Below are 15,169 nucleotides of genomic sequence, written 5' to 3' on the forward strand. Positions count from 1 at the left end.
GTCCTGCAATCCATTTTATACTTCGGACGACATATATGCTTGTACTGATTTTTCTAGACAAGTGGTCGATGTGGTCTGTCCAAGTGAACTTGCTATCGAGCAATACACCAAGGAATTTTGTTTGTTTTGATTCTGTTATGCCTACTGCGTTGGGGACTTGGTTTTTTTTTGTGGTGAAGTGTATTTGGGTTGTCTTGGTGGGATTTATTGCTAGGTCGTTTATATTGCAGTAGTGTATTGCTGTATTCATGGCTGTTTTTATGTGGTTGGATTGTTCAATAGCTGTGTTGTTGCTAATTAGTAGTGTGGTGTTGTCAGCATACATAACTGTATTTGTGTTTTGGCTCTGCATTACTATGGGGAAGTCATTTGTTACTAATAGAAAGAGTATTGGTCCCAGGACTGAGCCTTGGGGCACTCCTCTTGTCATCTGTTACGGTTTGGATTGATAGGTGGAGACTTGACCTTTCCGTGAGTGTTGTAATTCCAAGATTTGTGAGCGATCCTCTAGGTAGCTTTTAAACCATTTATTGGCCAAGCCTCTCACTCCTAGGTCTTCCAGTTTGTTGCACAGTAATTCGTGCCCCAAGCAGTCAAATGCTTTACTGTAGTCCAAAAATACAGCTGACACGTACTGCTCATTGTCTATTTGGTCAATGATGAATTCAGTTAAGTCAATCAGAGCTGTGGTTGTAGATTTGCTTTTTAGGAAGCCATGCTGTTTATCAGTCAGTAAGTTGTTTTGGATCATGTGTTGCATTAGTCTGGCTAGAGCAATACTTTTTCTGTAATTGCTGTGCTGATTCTCACATGCTCAGATTTTGCTCATCTGAGGAACCCGTTAAGAAACAACTTTTCTGAGTTTTATAAAGTCATGTAAGATTATTAGCACTGCTGCGGATCCAATCCTTATGGAAGCTTCAATCATTAAATCAGTGCATTGTCTGTTCTCTTGGATCATAGTGCGCACCCAATCAAAATGTTTTTTAGTGACGGTGGTCTTCTTTAATGTTTGTCTCTTGAAATGAATTATTTTTCATTTGAAATTCTGAATACCACCTAAAATCAGTAGCATGAGAGATGATGCTTCAGAACTAAATGCAAGTCCTGAGCAACTCCATTCGCCGCTGTTTTTCTTTAAAACTCAACAATTTTGGAACATATTTTGCTGCCACATGTTTCATACCTCAAATATTTGAAAACATTTCATGGCATGAGGCAATTGATATGCCAACACCATCAGTGAGTTCTCTGATCGTAATACGGCAATTGTATAACAATTTCTTCCTCTTTTTTGACATTTTCATAGGTTGTTGATGTGGAGCACCTAGAGCATTCGTCATCTTCAATGTCTTCACGGCCATGTTTGAAACGTTTATACCACTTGTAAACCCTTATTTTACTCATAGCAGACTCACAATAGGCAGTTGTTAACATTTCCCACACTTTGTTACACTTTATTTAATTTTTCACACAAAATTTTATAAAATTTCTTTGATCCACTTTTTTTAACAAAAAAAAAATCGATAAGTTCATAAAACACACCTAATCTTTGCAGCTGCTACTGAAAAAGTAAAGAATGAATACAGCTGAAAATTGTATTATACTTTAGGACTATAAATACAAAATTAATAAAAAAATTTGTTCAATCGATTACCCAAACTCACGGAATTAAAAAATTTCCATTACTTTTTGAACACTATAAAATGCAACCCATACGAAATTTAAAGCTATCACTGCTGTTACCTCTTATCTACCAAAAGACATTCTCCTTTGAGTTAATTCAGTTTTTAAAAATATGGTGTTAAGTGGCTATTGCAACAACAATACATTGATTGATATTCAAATAAAAATATTCTGTTACAGGTGAAATATAAGAATAGAAAACTAGATGCTTGCAAGAACGAATACTTTTTTAAGAAAAAACCGTTTGCTAAAAATAAGGAAAACGAACTTCACTTAGACCAAAAGGGGAAAGAAAACGAACATCAGTCAGACGCAGGTATTTATAGCAACTCTAACAATCTTTTTGAGATGACAGTTATGAAATCTTGTAGTTTATTTAGCTCAACTAATGTCTTATTAACACTGAGATGATGGATTTTACGTACTTTGTTATAATAAGTATATTTTAAAATTAATATTAAATGAGGCACATTTTAAACTAAATAACCTAGATTCAATCAATTTTTAATTTTTGTATCAATACATAAAAAATTTGGCATCTTTGTAGTATTATTATGTTAGTAGATTTATTGGTTTATGAAGTGTGTTTAACTAAAGACCAAACTTTTGCTATAACATATTTATTGCTCATTGTACAACATTTTAAACATTGTCTCCCTTAGAATAGTCCCCTTAGCCATGGATCTATGATCCATGATCAGGCCAGTACATACATTATCTGATGATCCAACTTGTTCAGAGATAAAGAATTTTTCATGGTTTATGTGGTTGTAGTGCTAGTGTAAGGCAGTAGTATTTTTGGAAAGTACCCAGATAAGAATTTTGTGTGTGGACTCGTGGTAGCTGTTTTTCGGACATAAGAATTGTTTTGAAGTGTCAGAGGGGGTCTAAGTATCATAAGGTCTACATGATGTTGTATGTGGTGGTCATATGTTTCAGATGAAGAGATGGAACTGAAACCTCCCTCTACAATTCTACCTCCCACCCCTGCCCCGACTCCAACCCTTCAACCTGCGTTTGTTCGCACTGTCGTCAAACACAATATGTTAGGAAACCGATCAACGTTACAGTGAGTATCAAGTTTCTTGTAAAATATTTTTGATATTGTTGGGTGCTATTTTAATCATTTATATTTACTGCAGAGTAATTGATTTTTAATGCTTATGAATCTGATGTAATGAATCTGATGTAACTTTTATTTGGAGACATCTACTCTATTTTTTAGTCTTTTTTGGTGGATTTTGTAAACAAAATCTATACGAGGTCTGTCCAAAAAGTATCCGACCAGTAGGCGGTTGCGGATTAACCGACCAGCTCGAACCGGTTATTGGAGAGGAGGGGCGAGCCTACTCCTTCCCATATTAGGCATTGAATACAATCCAGTCACTCAGTGAGTCACAGCGTTCTGTTCCTTACAATACTGCCGTGTGTGTGTGTGTCGCATTTCAATATGACTGAACGTGTTGAGCAGCGCATTTGCATTACATTTTGCCAAAAACTTGGCCATTCAGCATCAGAGACGATTACTATGATATGGAAAGTTTATGGTGTCTTGTCTATGGGCGATACACAAATAAAAGATTGGTTTAGGCAGTTTAAAAATGGCCGCATATCAGTGGAGAGTGATGACCGATCTGGCAGGCCTTCAACGGCCAGAAACGCTGAAAATGTTGAATGTGTTCGTCCAGCAATTAATGAAAACCGTCGATTGACTGTCCGAAAGCTGGAAGAAGATTTAGGAATTCCAAAATCGGCAGTTTGTAACATTTTACTGTGGCTACGAGATGCAGTGCGAAGGAAACAACCTGAACTTTGGACAAGCCGTGACTGGATCCTGCACCTCGACAACGCGCCAGGTCATTCCTCAAATCTTATTCAGCGTTTTTGGTCAAACACGACATCAACCAATTACGACAGCCTCCCTACAGTCGTGACATAGCTCCTTGTGACTTCTGGCTATTTCCGAAATTAAAAATTCCTTTGAAAGGAAAAAGATTTGACGATGTTGTACAAATAAACAAAATGCAACGAAGGACCTGTTAGCCATTTTGCAAAATGAATTTAAAGAGTGTTTCTGGAAGTGGGAGGAGTGTTGGAATAAGGTAGAGGCTTGTGGAGGGGAGTACTTTGAAGGGGACCAGATTGTTGTTGCCACCGAGTAATGTCAGTTCATGGCAGACATCAAGGTCGGATACTTTTTAGACACACCTTGTATTATACAACGTGAAAAAGATAACTGTCCCAAAGAAAAGCCAAAACAAGTTCAAACTTGGTACAAAAATTGATTTTATAAATATCTGTCGTGATCATTGGTTTTGTACATAATTTAATTCACAAAATTTACCTACTTCTGGCTGAGTTTGAAGGACAATTTATATTTAAAGTTACTTTTTATCGAATAACAATTTCTTTATTCTATAAAACGATGGTCTATAAGTGATGAAAGTGGATGGTCGAAATGGTTGATTGTCATTTGAATTATGTCAGGGATAAAAAACAGAATTTTATATATAAATTCTACAATTTTGTGATTTTGGTATATAGTTTGATGACCATCATCGTTAGAAATGTTAAAATTAAAGAGATATTTTAGTGTTTCTAATTTGTTATATGTTGGATTATTTTGAGCCAATATTGTTCAATAAAATTGATCAAGATAAATTTTTTTTTTCTTTTCACTTTTTTGTTTTTCAGTTTTTAAAATGTTAGTGTAAACAACAGTGTTAGTGGTAGTTGAAACAAATTTCTTGTTCAGTGACCCAAACACTTTGGTGGAGAGTATACCATTCTCGCTGCTTGGGAAGATTCAGCCATTCCTGGTGTCCATGGCGACCAATGCAGCTCTGGTAATGGACTTCCACTGTCATCTGACCACATCAGAAGTGGTGGGCTATTTGGCAGGCCATTGGGACGTGAATGCCCACAGTGAGTGTAGAACTCTCCATAAATAATTATTGTAATACTAGCTGTTACCCGCGGTTTCGCACGCAATCTTAGAACCAAAGTCCTTATATTACTTAGTAAAAGCAATTATAATGTAATATGATGGGAGTCCTATACAAATTTTAAAACGTAAGTAGGCATACATCAGGTAGATATTATTTAAGTTCGTGGTAAATAGTATCAGAATACATTCTTGAAGCTCTTGTCTTATTGGAAATTATCTATTAATTTAAGCAAACTCTCCAATAATATAAAGTTTTTATTTTTGTGAGGCCTTTCGTACTCAATGAGTACATCTTCGGACTCACACAACTGAATAAAAGTAATAATAACAATAGTAACATAAACAATTTTGTACTAAATAAAAACATATGTCATTAAAAATACAAAGAGGTAATATTGTATGACAGCACAGTATGTTATATGTATATATAAAAATAAAGTTTATATTTAGTTAAATCAAATAAAGTAACAGTGAATTTTGAAAACTTTATATTATTGGAGAGTTTGTTTAAATTAATAAATAGTATCAGAGTTTAAGTTAATTATTATATCATGTTTGGTACGTGTAGGAGCATTTCTGGTTCTAATTAATAATATACATAACGTCACAGCTGAATCTGCTTTGTCATCCCGATCAAGAAAACACAAATCTCAGATCACACAGGTCTCGGAAACTTACTTCGGTCAAAAAGCGTACATTTCCAGTCCTTGTCATATATTTCAGGTCTAAGATATTTCCAGTACTATAGTAGAGTTTGCCTTGTTGTTCTGACGAAGAAGAAATATATATATATATATACGAGTACTTACGCAGGACCGAGATGCCTACTTCGGTTAAATAGTGCCTACTTAAGACCATTTAAGTTCACTTACCTATTATGTCACAGTTTAGCTTGCCATATTGCCTCGATCAAATTTTATATACGTTCGATTATCTAGTTCTCGGAAATCTACTTTGGTCAAAATCGTGTTGACATAGTTGAGTTTGCTAGGACTGAAAAGCCTATTACGACCTAGGGGGAAGTCCTACCTACTTCTTATGTACTTCCGGTATAAGGGGGAAATCCTTATTAAGGTTATGCAACATTCCAAAATCATCATTATTAAAGTTTTGTGTTACACTTGGTTTTTGGACTGTAGCCAGGGAAAGAATGAATCGTTAAGGTATGTTAGTATTCATTTCTCTGTTTCTCCGTAAGCCATTGTTAAAATGTAATATCATAATGTCAAGGAAGCCCACCAGTTTAAAGTAACTTATGTGAAAACATTCATAACTTTGTTCATTAAGGTTAGTTTTATAACAGTATTTAATGCATTAGATGATTTTAATTCCTGACTGGCGCAATCTGGAGTAAAATTTATATATTAATGTTTTATTTACTATCTGCTTTACACGATAAAATTCAAATGTAAACAGATGTTTCAGAAAGTTTGTCGAACTATTGCTGTCAACAGCTGTCAAAATACATTTCGTTCTTATCATAACATTCGAATGTAAACAAACTAATTTTTCAATTTGAATTCGACTTTTATTTGTTGAAATGAATGTGTTATGGGTGGTAAAAAGCACTCTAAATGTTAATTCAGACTAAAAGCTATACCTGTTCCAAATTTCAGCACAATCTGTATAGCAGTTTCAGTGCGATTCGAGGACAAACCTCCAAACATCCAAATATCAAAACATTCAAACTTTCGCGTTTATAATATTAGTGAGATATCATAAAAGACTGTTAGAAAATTTTAAACATCAAGGTTGTTCAATAGCTGTTTAAATAACCACTGGTGGCCAAGTGGTTAGCATCTCAATGTTATAACTTCAAGAGTTCAGATTTCAATCCCAGTTTAGGCCTAACACTCTGACTAACATCTGAGTTTATTTCTTTATTTGCAAACTTTAAGTTTATAAACAGTGTCACAGAAATAGGATTCAATTCAGTACACATATTCAAAATATTGCTCATATAGTTTTAAAATGCCCTTTATATGAACTCTTCTATTGAATAATAAGTTCAGGTTCGATGTAAGTTCAGGTACCTGCCTCTTTTAGATTGGAGGTATACATGGGTTGAGGTGTTATGAACTCCCAACACTAATGGTGGATGACATTGTTTTGGAGAAAACCAATTCTACTAAATTTCAAAGAATACATCTAGATAAAGGGAACTATTACAATGGAACTATCACATTAAAACTGTATGAGTTAAATTGGCATCTGGTATTTTTGTCTTTCAAAATTTATCAAAGCTTTGTTCCTCTGATATTTGATGGCTTACTACGTTTTTGTATTTTGATTTGTATTTTCATACCTCTTCCTCTGTGGAGCAGTTGTGCCAGATCGAACCTAGAAAGAGAATTCGAATGCAGAAAAAAAGTTGTTCGAATTATGAGAAAATTGAACACTAGAGAGTTGTGTTGAAGTGCCTTCTGGGAACTCTGCTTGCTAACTCTACCCAGCTTGTATATTTTAGAGACTGCATTTTTCTGTCAATTCAAGTGTATATTAATACATGGCAGTGGCATACACAAATATGAGACAAGAGCTTGGAAGTGCTTTCAAGTGTAACGGCATAGGACAGCAGCATTTGAACGCCTCCCTTCTCAAACTGGTATCAAGTTGATTAATAGTTTACGATAATGTCGTGGCTGAGGCAATCAAATGCTTTACTAAAATCAAGAAATACTGCAGTTATTATATTTCCCTTTGGTGATTCGTCAGTGGCAGTTTTTCCTTAGGTTGTGTTTGACACAGATCTAGGTTTGATAATGCTTCTGAGCTACAAATTGTACTAAAATGAAAAGGTCCTAGCATCCCAATTTCAGAAATGTTTAATTTATCTTTTTTTAGTAAAAAACTATTAGTCTTAAGTGGTTTATTGATATTTCCAGGTTACACTGAATGCAAGTATTAAAGCAATATTTAAAGTTATAAATTACATAAATATTGATATCATGGAGTTTTATTTGATTTTATGTATTCTAGAGTTAGTCTTAATAAAATATGTTCAATTGAAAGAAAAAAATTATGGTGCAATGTAAATGTCAAATAATGTAACTGAATCTGCAACATTTTTAAAAATCATTTTAACTAAAGGCATTTTGGAATAGTTAATCATGTAATTCTACCCAATTGTATTAAAGGAGGTATTTATATTTCAAATTTGTAATGGATTCCTGATATTTTTCAACATAGATTTGGCAATAACACATGCATTCCCATGTCGATCTCGGCTGAGTGATAAGGAGATGGCACCTTTGGTGGAATCTGAGATACAAAGGGCAATGGAGTCACGAAGGCTGACGTTGGTGGGTTGGTACCACTCCCATCCCTCTTGCCCTGCCACCCCCTCCCTCCGTGATATTGACACACAGCTGGAGTATGAGATCATCATGCGTGGTGGTACAGATGCCAGCTACACTCCTTGTGTTGGTGTTATCTGCTGTAAGTAAAATATTGTTTGTTTGTTTATTTACATGGGATATAAAGCATTGTTAAATATAAAAAATGATCATCCTGTTGTTTGCTTGCTGCAAGTCTTTATTACCTTTAATTTTTCTGGATGATTTCTTGAGAAGTTAAACTCAACTCTTCTGATGTCTCTTTGTAACTTTTTATATTTTCCAGGCACAAGTCCAAAATTTTATCATAGAATCAGAAGGTACTTTAAAAAGTTTATATTTACCATGCATACAAGGTAAGCAACTGGACTGAGGCTGAAAACATAATATTTACAATTTGATGTTATCCCCTTCAATGCAAGGCTACCAAGCCAATTTAATCCATTAGACTCCTGTTCAAACTGAATTTTACTTTCTTTAATTAGTTTTTTGATATTTAAAACTTCATTTAGGTCTCACAAGTTATATCTCCCTACACATGGGTCACCCATGAAGGGATCTCTTAAATAAATACAACTAAGAAGAACTGAATTGTTTACTCCTTCCATATGTCTGTAATAACTTTTATAGACAATGGTACTGCTACAAATTGAGATAAATCAAATAATGCATAGGTAAGTGCTTTGTTTTTTTGTGAACTGAGTTAAAATTTTTGCAGCCCCATACAACAAGGACAGCCTGAGCCTGGAGTCGACAGTGGTCAGCTACTGGGTGGTGCCACCTCCGGAGAACAAGCCTCACGAGTACGGCAAACCCATGCTTATGTCCTACAGTGTTATCCAGGATCAGTATCTCACGCAGGACACGCTCAACGAGATGGTGAGTATCAGAGTCTTCACTGTTTGAGTAAACCTTTGCTTGTATTAGTGACATAGGAGATTAATAATCATACAGATGTGGTGTGCTGTGGTCCAGGGAAGTATTTCAGTCAGTTCTAAGTTCTAACACTAGGGCTGCTCCATATAACTTTGATTTTTACTGTTCAAATATTTTCTCGCATAAATTTGGGCAGTCGTAATGTAATTGCGTAAACATTTTCTAATAAAAGTGATATTCCTAGCCACAGTTACTTCAAAGATAATAACACTTGATTGTCCTCTGTATTGTGGATTAAAAAATCCTATATTGCAGTTTTGCAGTCAATAAAACATGTTTAACTGTGATTTCAGAAAAAGTGTGCTGATTATTACAAAGGAGATCCAGATGTAGTAAAATTTGGTGATAAATACAAAGGCAATGTGACTTACCTTGACAAGCTGAAGGTAAGTCAACTGATTTGTAATTGTGTTTACGAATTTTTCTTGGAGTTAATATTTAAAATATCAAATTTGTTACCCCATTCACCATTTACTGTTTAAATTAATTCCTAATTGCCATCCGCTGCACTGTATAAAGTTTTCTTGCCATTCCATTTTTAAAAAGCTACCCACCTGGAATTTATAGGTGTGATCCTGGTAGATGAGATTCCTCTAAAAGCTTGTACTCTTTGGATTCAAACAAAATAAATAAAATGAGACCAACTTGCCTTTCTAAAAACAAGATAAGGAAAATGAGACCAAAATGTATCTCTAGATAAATGGTTTGGTTTTGATTTTTTGAGTGGATTTGAGGTGCAGAAATGAATTTATACTTAGTTGAGAATACTCTCTTCAAGAAAGTAACATTGTGCCAACATCTTAACCGTTGACGATGGAAGGTTTAGAAAGATAACAGTATTTCTGACATTTGCCATTGTTATATGTTAAAAAAAGGTATAACACAACATTTTGAGGATTGGAATTTATCCTCTTTGTCATGTGGGGGGGGGGGGAGGTGTTAATACATACAAAAATAAAAAACATAAAGAAGAGAAAGAAAAGGGTTCAAACATACCCAAAAGCTGCTTGGTCATCTTAGTTGTTTGGGTTTTTTAATACAATATATTTGTTATATTTATAATTAAATACATTAATGGATCATATATTAATGAAGAGTTTGCTCGCTGTATTGATATTTATTTTGCTACCAACATTTATATGTTAGGTTTTCTCTAATATTAATGGTTCATTAATGATGAAACAATTGCCACTTACAACAGGGGTGATACAGGTGATGAAAGGCCTTATTTATAAGAGGTGTACTAATCTATGCTAAGGAATGAATTGAGTTGTTTGTTTCCTACACCTATGGCAAACCAAGGTTATGTTATAAAGTGTCTGTTTTAGACGACTCTGACGTCCAAGTTCCCACGGGACCAGAGTGATGGAAAGTTATGGAGGTATCTGAGTGAGCTAGTGATGCCAGGCAGTACAGGGGAGCTGGCACCTCCCACGGTAAGCACTCTACAGATGCATTGCCTCTCTTCCTCTCCATCTACCTCTGCTGCTGCCGCTGCCGTCGCCTCCACCTCTATGGGACTCAGCATACCCAAGGCCAGCTCTCTATTCAGCGCCGAAATAGCCAATGCTCTCTTCAGTGCCAGTGAGTATTATTCTTCATGGATTTCCTAAAATCCTGAGTCACTGAGGACAACATTCAGTGAACAAATTAAGGACAATTTTTGTTATTTCTAGGGCTTTTAATTTTTCTACTAGCTTAGAGTGTTTAATACTATCAAAAGCTTTTGAGATATCCATGAATACCCTAATTGTACGTGTTAAACTGATTCAATAATTGTTTCGATATATGACACAGCAACACTTACAAACTGAAGTTCCCGATCAAAATCCATGTTGGCCACTATGTAAAAAAATAAAAGTTTGTAAACATTCTGTGACCTGTAAATATACTGCTTTTTCATAAATTTTAGACATTGTTAGTAGGACAGATATTGGTCGATAATTAAGAATGTTCTTTTTATCATCTTTTTTACATATTGGTATTATTTTTGCTTGCTTTAATTTAATTGGAAAAGTACCAGAAACAAAAAAGGAGTTAATTAAATGTGGTGCATTTATACATTTTTGTAATGCCTTAATTATTGTGACTGGTACTTCATTGTGTCCACTAGATGTTTTGTTCTTGAATCAGTTCTATTATTTGTTCCACCTCCCTTATGTCTATTGGGCTTAATCTAAATGTTAGTTTTATAAACTGAACATCGCTATAATTACGTTCCAAATCAATATTTACACACTGATCTTTATTTTTTTAAATCTAAATCTTTTACTATATTAACAAAATGATCATTGAAAACATTTGCTGTTAATTTAGGATCAGAAACAATTTGAGTTCCCTTTATCAATGAGATGTTGCTAAGGAGCTTCCCTTTCTTATACCCCTACTTCCGAATTTATCAATTTCTATATGGTTTTTATGGACATTAGCTGATTTATTGATTTATTTTTGAAAATTGTTTGACTTGGATTGGACCAATTAACACTGATCTTATAATCTTTTTTTGCTTTGTTCAATTTAGTCTTTGATTCCAAATTTTTATTTTTTCAATACTCTTTAGTTAGTTGAATGATATTTACGTTGTTGCATTTTAATTCTTCTGTAATCCAATTATTTTGTGTGTGTTTTTTTGTTATTAGTATTTTTGAAAAAGCCTGCTCAAAATAAAAGGTTAAATAAACTGTAAAAATATCATTTTTTTCAACTGAGGCCAAATATACATAATTCCATGTTATTTCAGACAACAACTGTGAAAAGTATTTAACATTTTCTGGTGTGAACTTTCTTATTTCTTGTTTTATAGACAATCTCTCTTTATTCAATGAATTTTTTACTTTTATTTCTAGCAATTAGTCATCGTGATCTGAAAGACTGGTTATCAGGCCTTCGATTTGAACAATATCTAAATCTATATTTTTTACTATGGAATTGTCTATGGCTGTTTCTGGGTTTTCGGGTACTCTTGTGGAAAAGTCTACTAAATACTTTATATTGTCCTATTAATGATTCTTTAAATCGTTTATAAGTATTGTCATTTTTTAAACATCAATATTGAAGTCATCCCCTACTATTATTTTATCATACCTTTTACTAGTATATTCTAATAGTAGACTAAGCCTATCAAGGAAATTCCTAATGTTTGAATTTGGTGATCTATATAATTATTCAAAATAATGGCAGTTTTAATTTTAGGGGTATTAGAGCTACATATACTAAACTCGAATTGACACTCTTCGGTTAACCTTACAGTTAAAGATGTTGGCATAGATACCCGCTCAACTCAAATCCTTCTTCCGCCACTACACCTCTTTTTGATTTTTTTTCTTGAAAAATTAGCTTTTACTGTATAGTTATTAGTACTATTTTGTTCCATTTCTTCTTCTTTTGTATCATGTTCTGTTAGTATAATAATTTGTGGTTTTTATCTCGTCTAAAATTATTTCTAATGCATTTGTTGTGGAAGAAACATGCTATATATTTTGCTAGATAACTTCAAAAGACTGGGATTGAAATATGTTGTCGGAACCAGCAAGTTTAAAGATGAATCCGGTGAATGAGTCACACTATAGCTATTAACAAATAAATTAACTATTCCAATCACAGCACCACTGCCCTGGTATAGCGCCTCAGAATAACTGAGGTCACCTGGCACCACTGCTCAAAACCATAGCAAAGTAACTGTCTGGCTGGGCTATTGAATCATCCACACTTACAAAAAAAATTATAATCCCTCGATTTGATCAACTTTTCAGTTGTTTCTCGCTTGATTTCAGGCAAGTTTCCGACGCCCGCCTCGCTTATGGGTCTATCGGCACTGTTTCCCGCTCCAGCACCTCCCAGCCTGCTCAAGTACCCGTCGACAAAAATGCTAGATAAGAACTACACCATGACCAGTGGACACTCCTGAGACTTACTCTCGCTTTTTAAGCAGTGATCTCATAGACAACGAAAATCGCCACTCTTGCGATACGGGTAGTTTGACACGTCACATTAGGTTTATGGATGTACATCGAGGTGCGAGAGTCTTACCTTTATTACGAATTTTGGTTTTAAGGTGTAAAATGTTTATATGAAATACTGTTAACGGATTTGAGGAACAGTTGTATCTTAGTAAACAGATTTGCCATGCAATCTGTACATCGAGAAATGTTGCAGTATTTTATCTGAAAGGGCTGGGAAGTTAAATATTTATCTAGATTAATTCTTCGGTTACGTTACTTAGGGTAAAGTCAAGAGTGTCAGTACATTCCGAGACATTAGATGTAGTTTTGATAAAGGGGGAATACCCAAAACCTGTACAAATATAAACAGTGAGATTTTTTTATATGTTTGTGTGTTTCAGTAAGTTTTTTGTTGTCTGAATGTACATGTGTGTTGAGTGGTTTTGTATCCGTTTATTGTAAGAGATGTCCTCAAATTAATTCTCAATTGGTTGTGGATAAATTATGAAATACATTATAAAAATGTAATTTATACAGAAATTTTCTGTAAAATAATATTGATAGTTTATAAATCATTTAATTTCTTCTAATTTTAAAATTATTAATATGCGTAATTCTGTATTTTATAAATAAATATTATTTAATAAGTTTGTTAATTTTGTTAGAGCGCAATTACAAATATTAGTAAATTATAACAACATTATTTGGTGTATTGGAGATATTTTCATCAAAAGAACATAATAAATGTGTATTTTTAACCCGTTTGCCACTGCCCACTTGTTTCTGTAGTGTGCGAAAACTGTTAAGGAATTTTAATAATAAATTATCACCAGGTTTAATATCCACAATAAATATGTCCGTGTTTTTTAAGATTTTAAATTTATGTAATTAATTTGATTTTAAATAAATGAGTTATTCAGACTAAATAAAAGGAAGTTCATCTTCAAATTTTTACAGAAAGGTTTATAAAAAGCATATAAATTTCAGAACTTTGGCTGAGTCTATAACATTAAAAGAAAACTGTATCACTATAAGTAATATTATAAGTGAGACAATTTAGTTATATTTTCAAATTCCAACAAATCCAATAAATCTTGTACTTTCAACATTATTATATTATTTGGTACTCTTCTGCAATATGTGCAATATGTGTGCATATCAAATATTTTTGCTAAAACAAAAATTTAAGACAGAAACTTCGATTACTGGAAATTAAAGCACAGTGATGGGTATTCTATTAAATACACTCTAGCTAATAACATTTCCCATAAAATGGATGAAGTGAATAAAAGGTAAAATCTACTTAATAGAGCCTAATGTCTAAACTTAGCTCTTGGGCTAACTAGATGTATTCAACTGAAAAATAGTTATTGCTAATTCCAAGTAGTAGCAATTAACCAGTCCAGAACAAAAGTAGAATCTATTGGGCAGTCAATTAATAATAATGACTTAAAAATGTAGAACAGCGATGGGCAAATACAGAATTTTTGAATCTTTCGACCAATTCTAAATATTGAAAAATCATCTTCGGATTCTTGATTTTCAAATCATAATAGTTTTTTTAGCCTTAGTATAATTGAAACAAAATCATCAACGATCTAATTTTAGCCTTTCTTAAGCCTTTGGAAACTGTCCGACGATATAAAAATATTCCAAGAGTACAACTCTATTGATTTAAGGGAATTTGTAGAGGTTCAGAGAAATAGCTACATTTTAAGAACTAAGTCATTTCCCTATCTTCTACTTTAATTTGCTATATTATAATGTGGGCTTCCAGAAAATGTCTTCTCCAAAAATATGGGCATATGTTAGGTTACCTATTATGGTTTATTAAACACAGAGTATAACAAAGACGCAATTTAGCGATTGGTAATTTATATACACCCGACAGATGTTGTTAAATGCTACAAACTTATGGCGATGTGTGTACATAAATACAGTACTGCTAAAAAATATTATTTGGAAAAGTATGATTGTCAATTAGGTTTTCTATTTATGATTTTTTAAACAAAAATTACTGCGAAAAGCACGTTTTAGCGATCAGTAATTCTTATACTACCGATTAGCCAATAACTAATGACACGGTGGATCTATGTAGATTTTGAATCTCATTGATTGATTCTCAGATACGAACGAATATTTGCCAAAGATATGGTGGATTCGAGATTAGGCTTTGACACATCTCTGTAATATGGAGCTTTTATCAAAGTGTCAGACCCAATGATAGCACAAAACTGAACCAAAATAAATTTTTTTATTTACTGTTTTAGAACAAAATTTAATTTCTGTTAGCTATACCATGGTGAATTCAAATAGTCGTTATA

General features: G+C 33.5%; 1 protein-coding gene across 3 annotated transcripts in view; it reads left to right on the top strand.

Annotated features, from left to right (window-relative positions):
* Window positions 1–13,616, top strand: part of LOC124364974 (MPN domain-containing protein-like) — a 37,116-nt gene extending 23,500 nt beyond the window's left edge. For all 3 annotated transcript variants that reach the window (XM_046820830.1, XM_046820831.1, XM_046820832.1), the window contains 8 exons: window positions 1,867–2,002; window positions 2,626–2,755; window positions 4,442–4,611; window positions 7,823–8,071; window positions 8,687–8,847; window positions 9,198–9,290; window positions 10,233–10,488; window positions 12,678–13,616. In XM_046820830.1, the coding sequence (XP_046676786.1) occupies window positions 1,867–2,002; window positions 2,626–2,755; window positions 4,442–4,611; window positions 7,823–8,071; window positions 8,687–8,847; window positions 9,198–9,290; window positions 10,233–10,488; window positions 12,678–12,811 (1,329 nt within the window). In that variant the 3' untranslated portion in view covers window positions 12,812–13,616. The remainder of the gene's footprint in view (window positions 1–1,866; window positions 2,003–2,625; window positions 2,756–4,441; window positions 4,612–7,822; window positions 8,072–8,686; window positions 8,848–9,197; window positions 9,291–10,232; window positions 10,489–12,677) is intronic.
* The last annotated feature ends 1,553 nt before the right edge of the window (window positions 13,617–15,169 follow it).

The sequence above is a fragment of the Homalodisca vitripennis genome, chromosome 6, assembly GCF_021130785.1.
Source record: "Homalodisca vitripennis isolate AUS2020 chromosome 6, UT_GWSS_2.1, whole genome shotgun sequence".
Classification (NCBI taxonomy): domain Eukaryota; kingdom Metazoa; phylum Arthropoda; class Insecta; order Hemiptera; family Cicadellidae; genus Homalodisca; species Homalodisca vitripennis.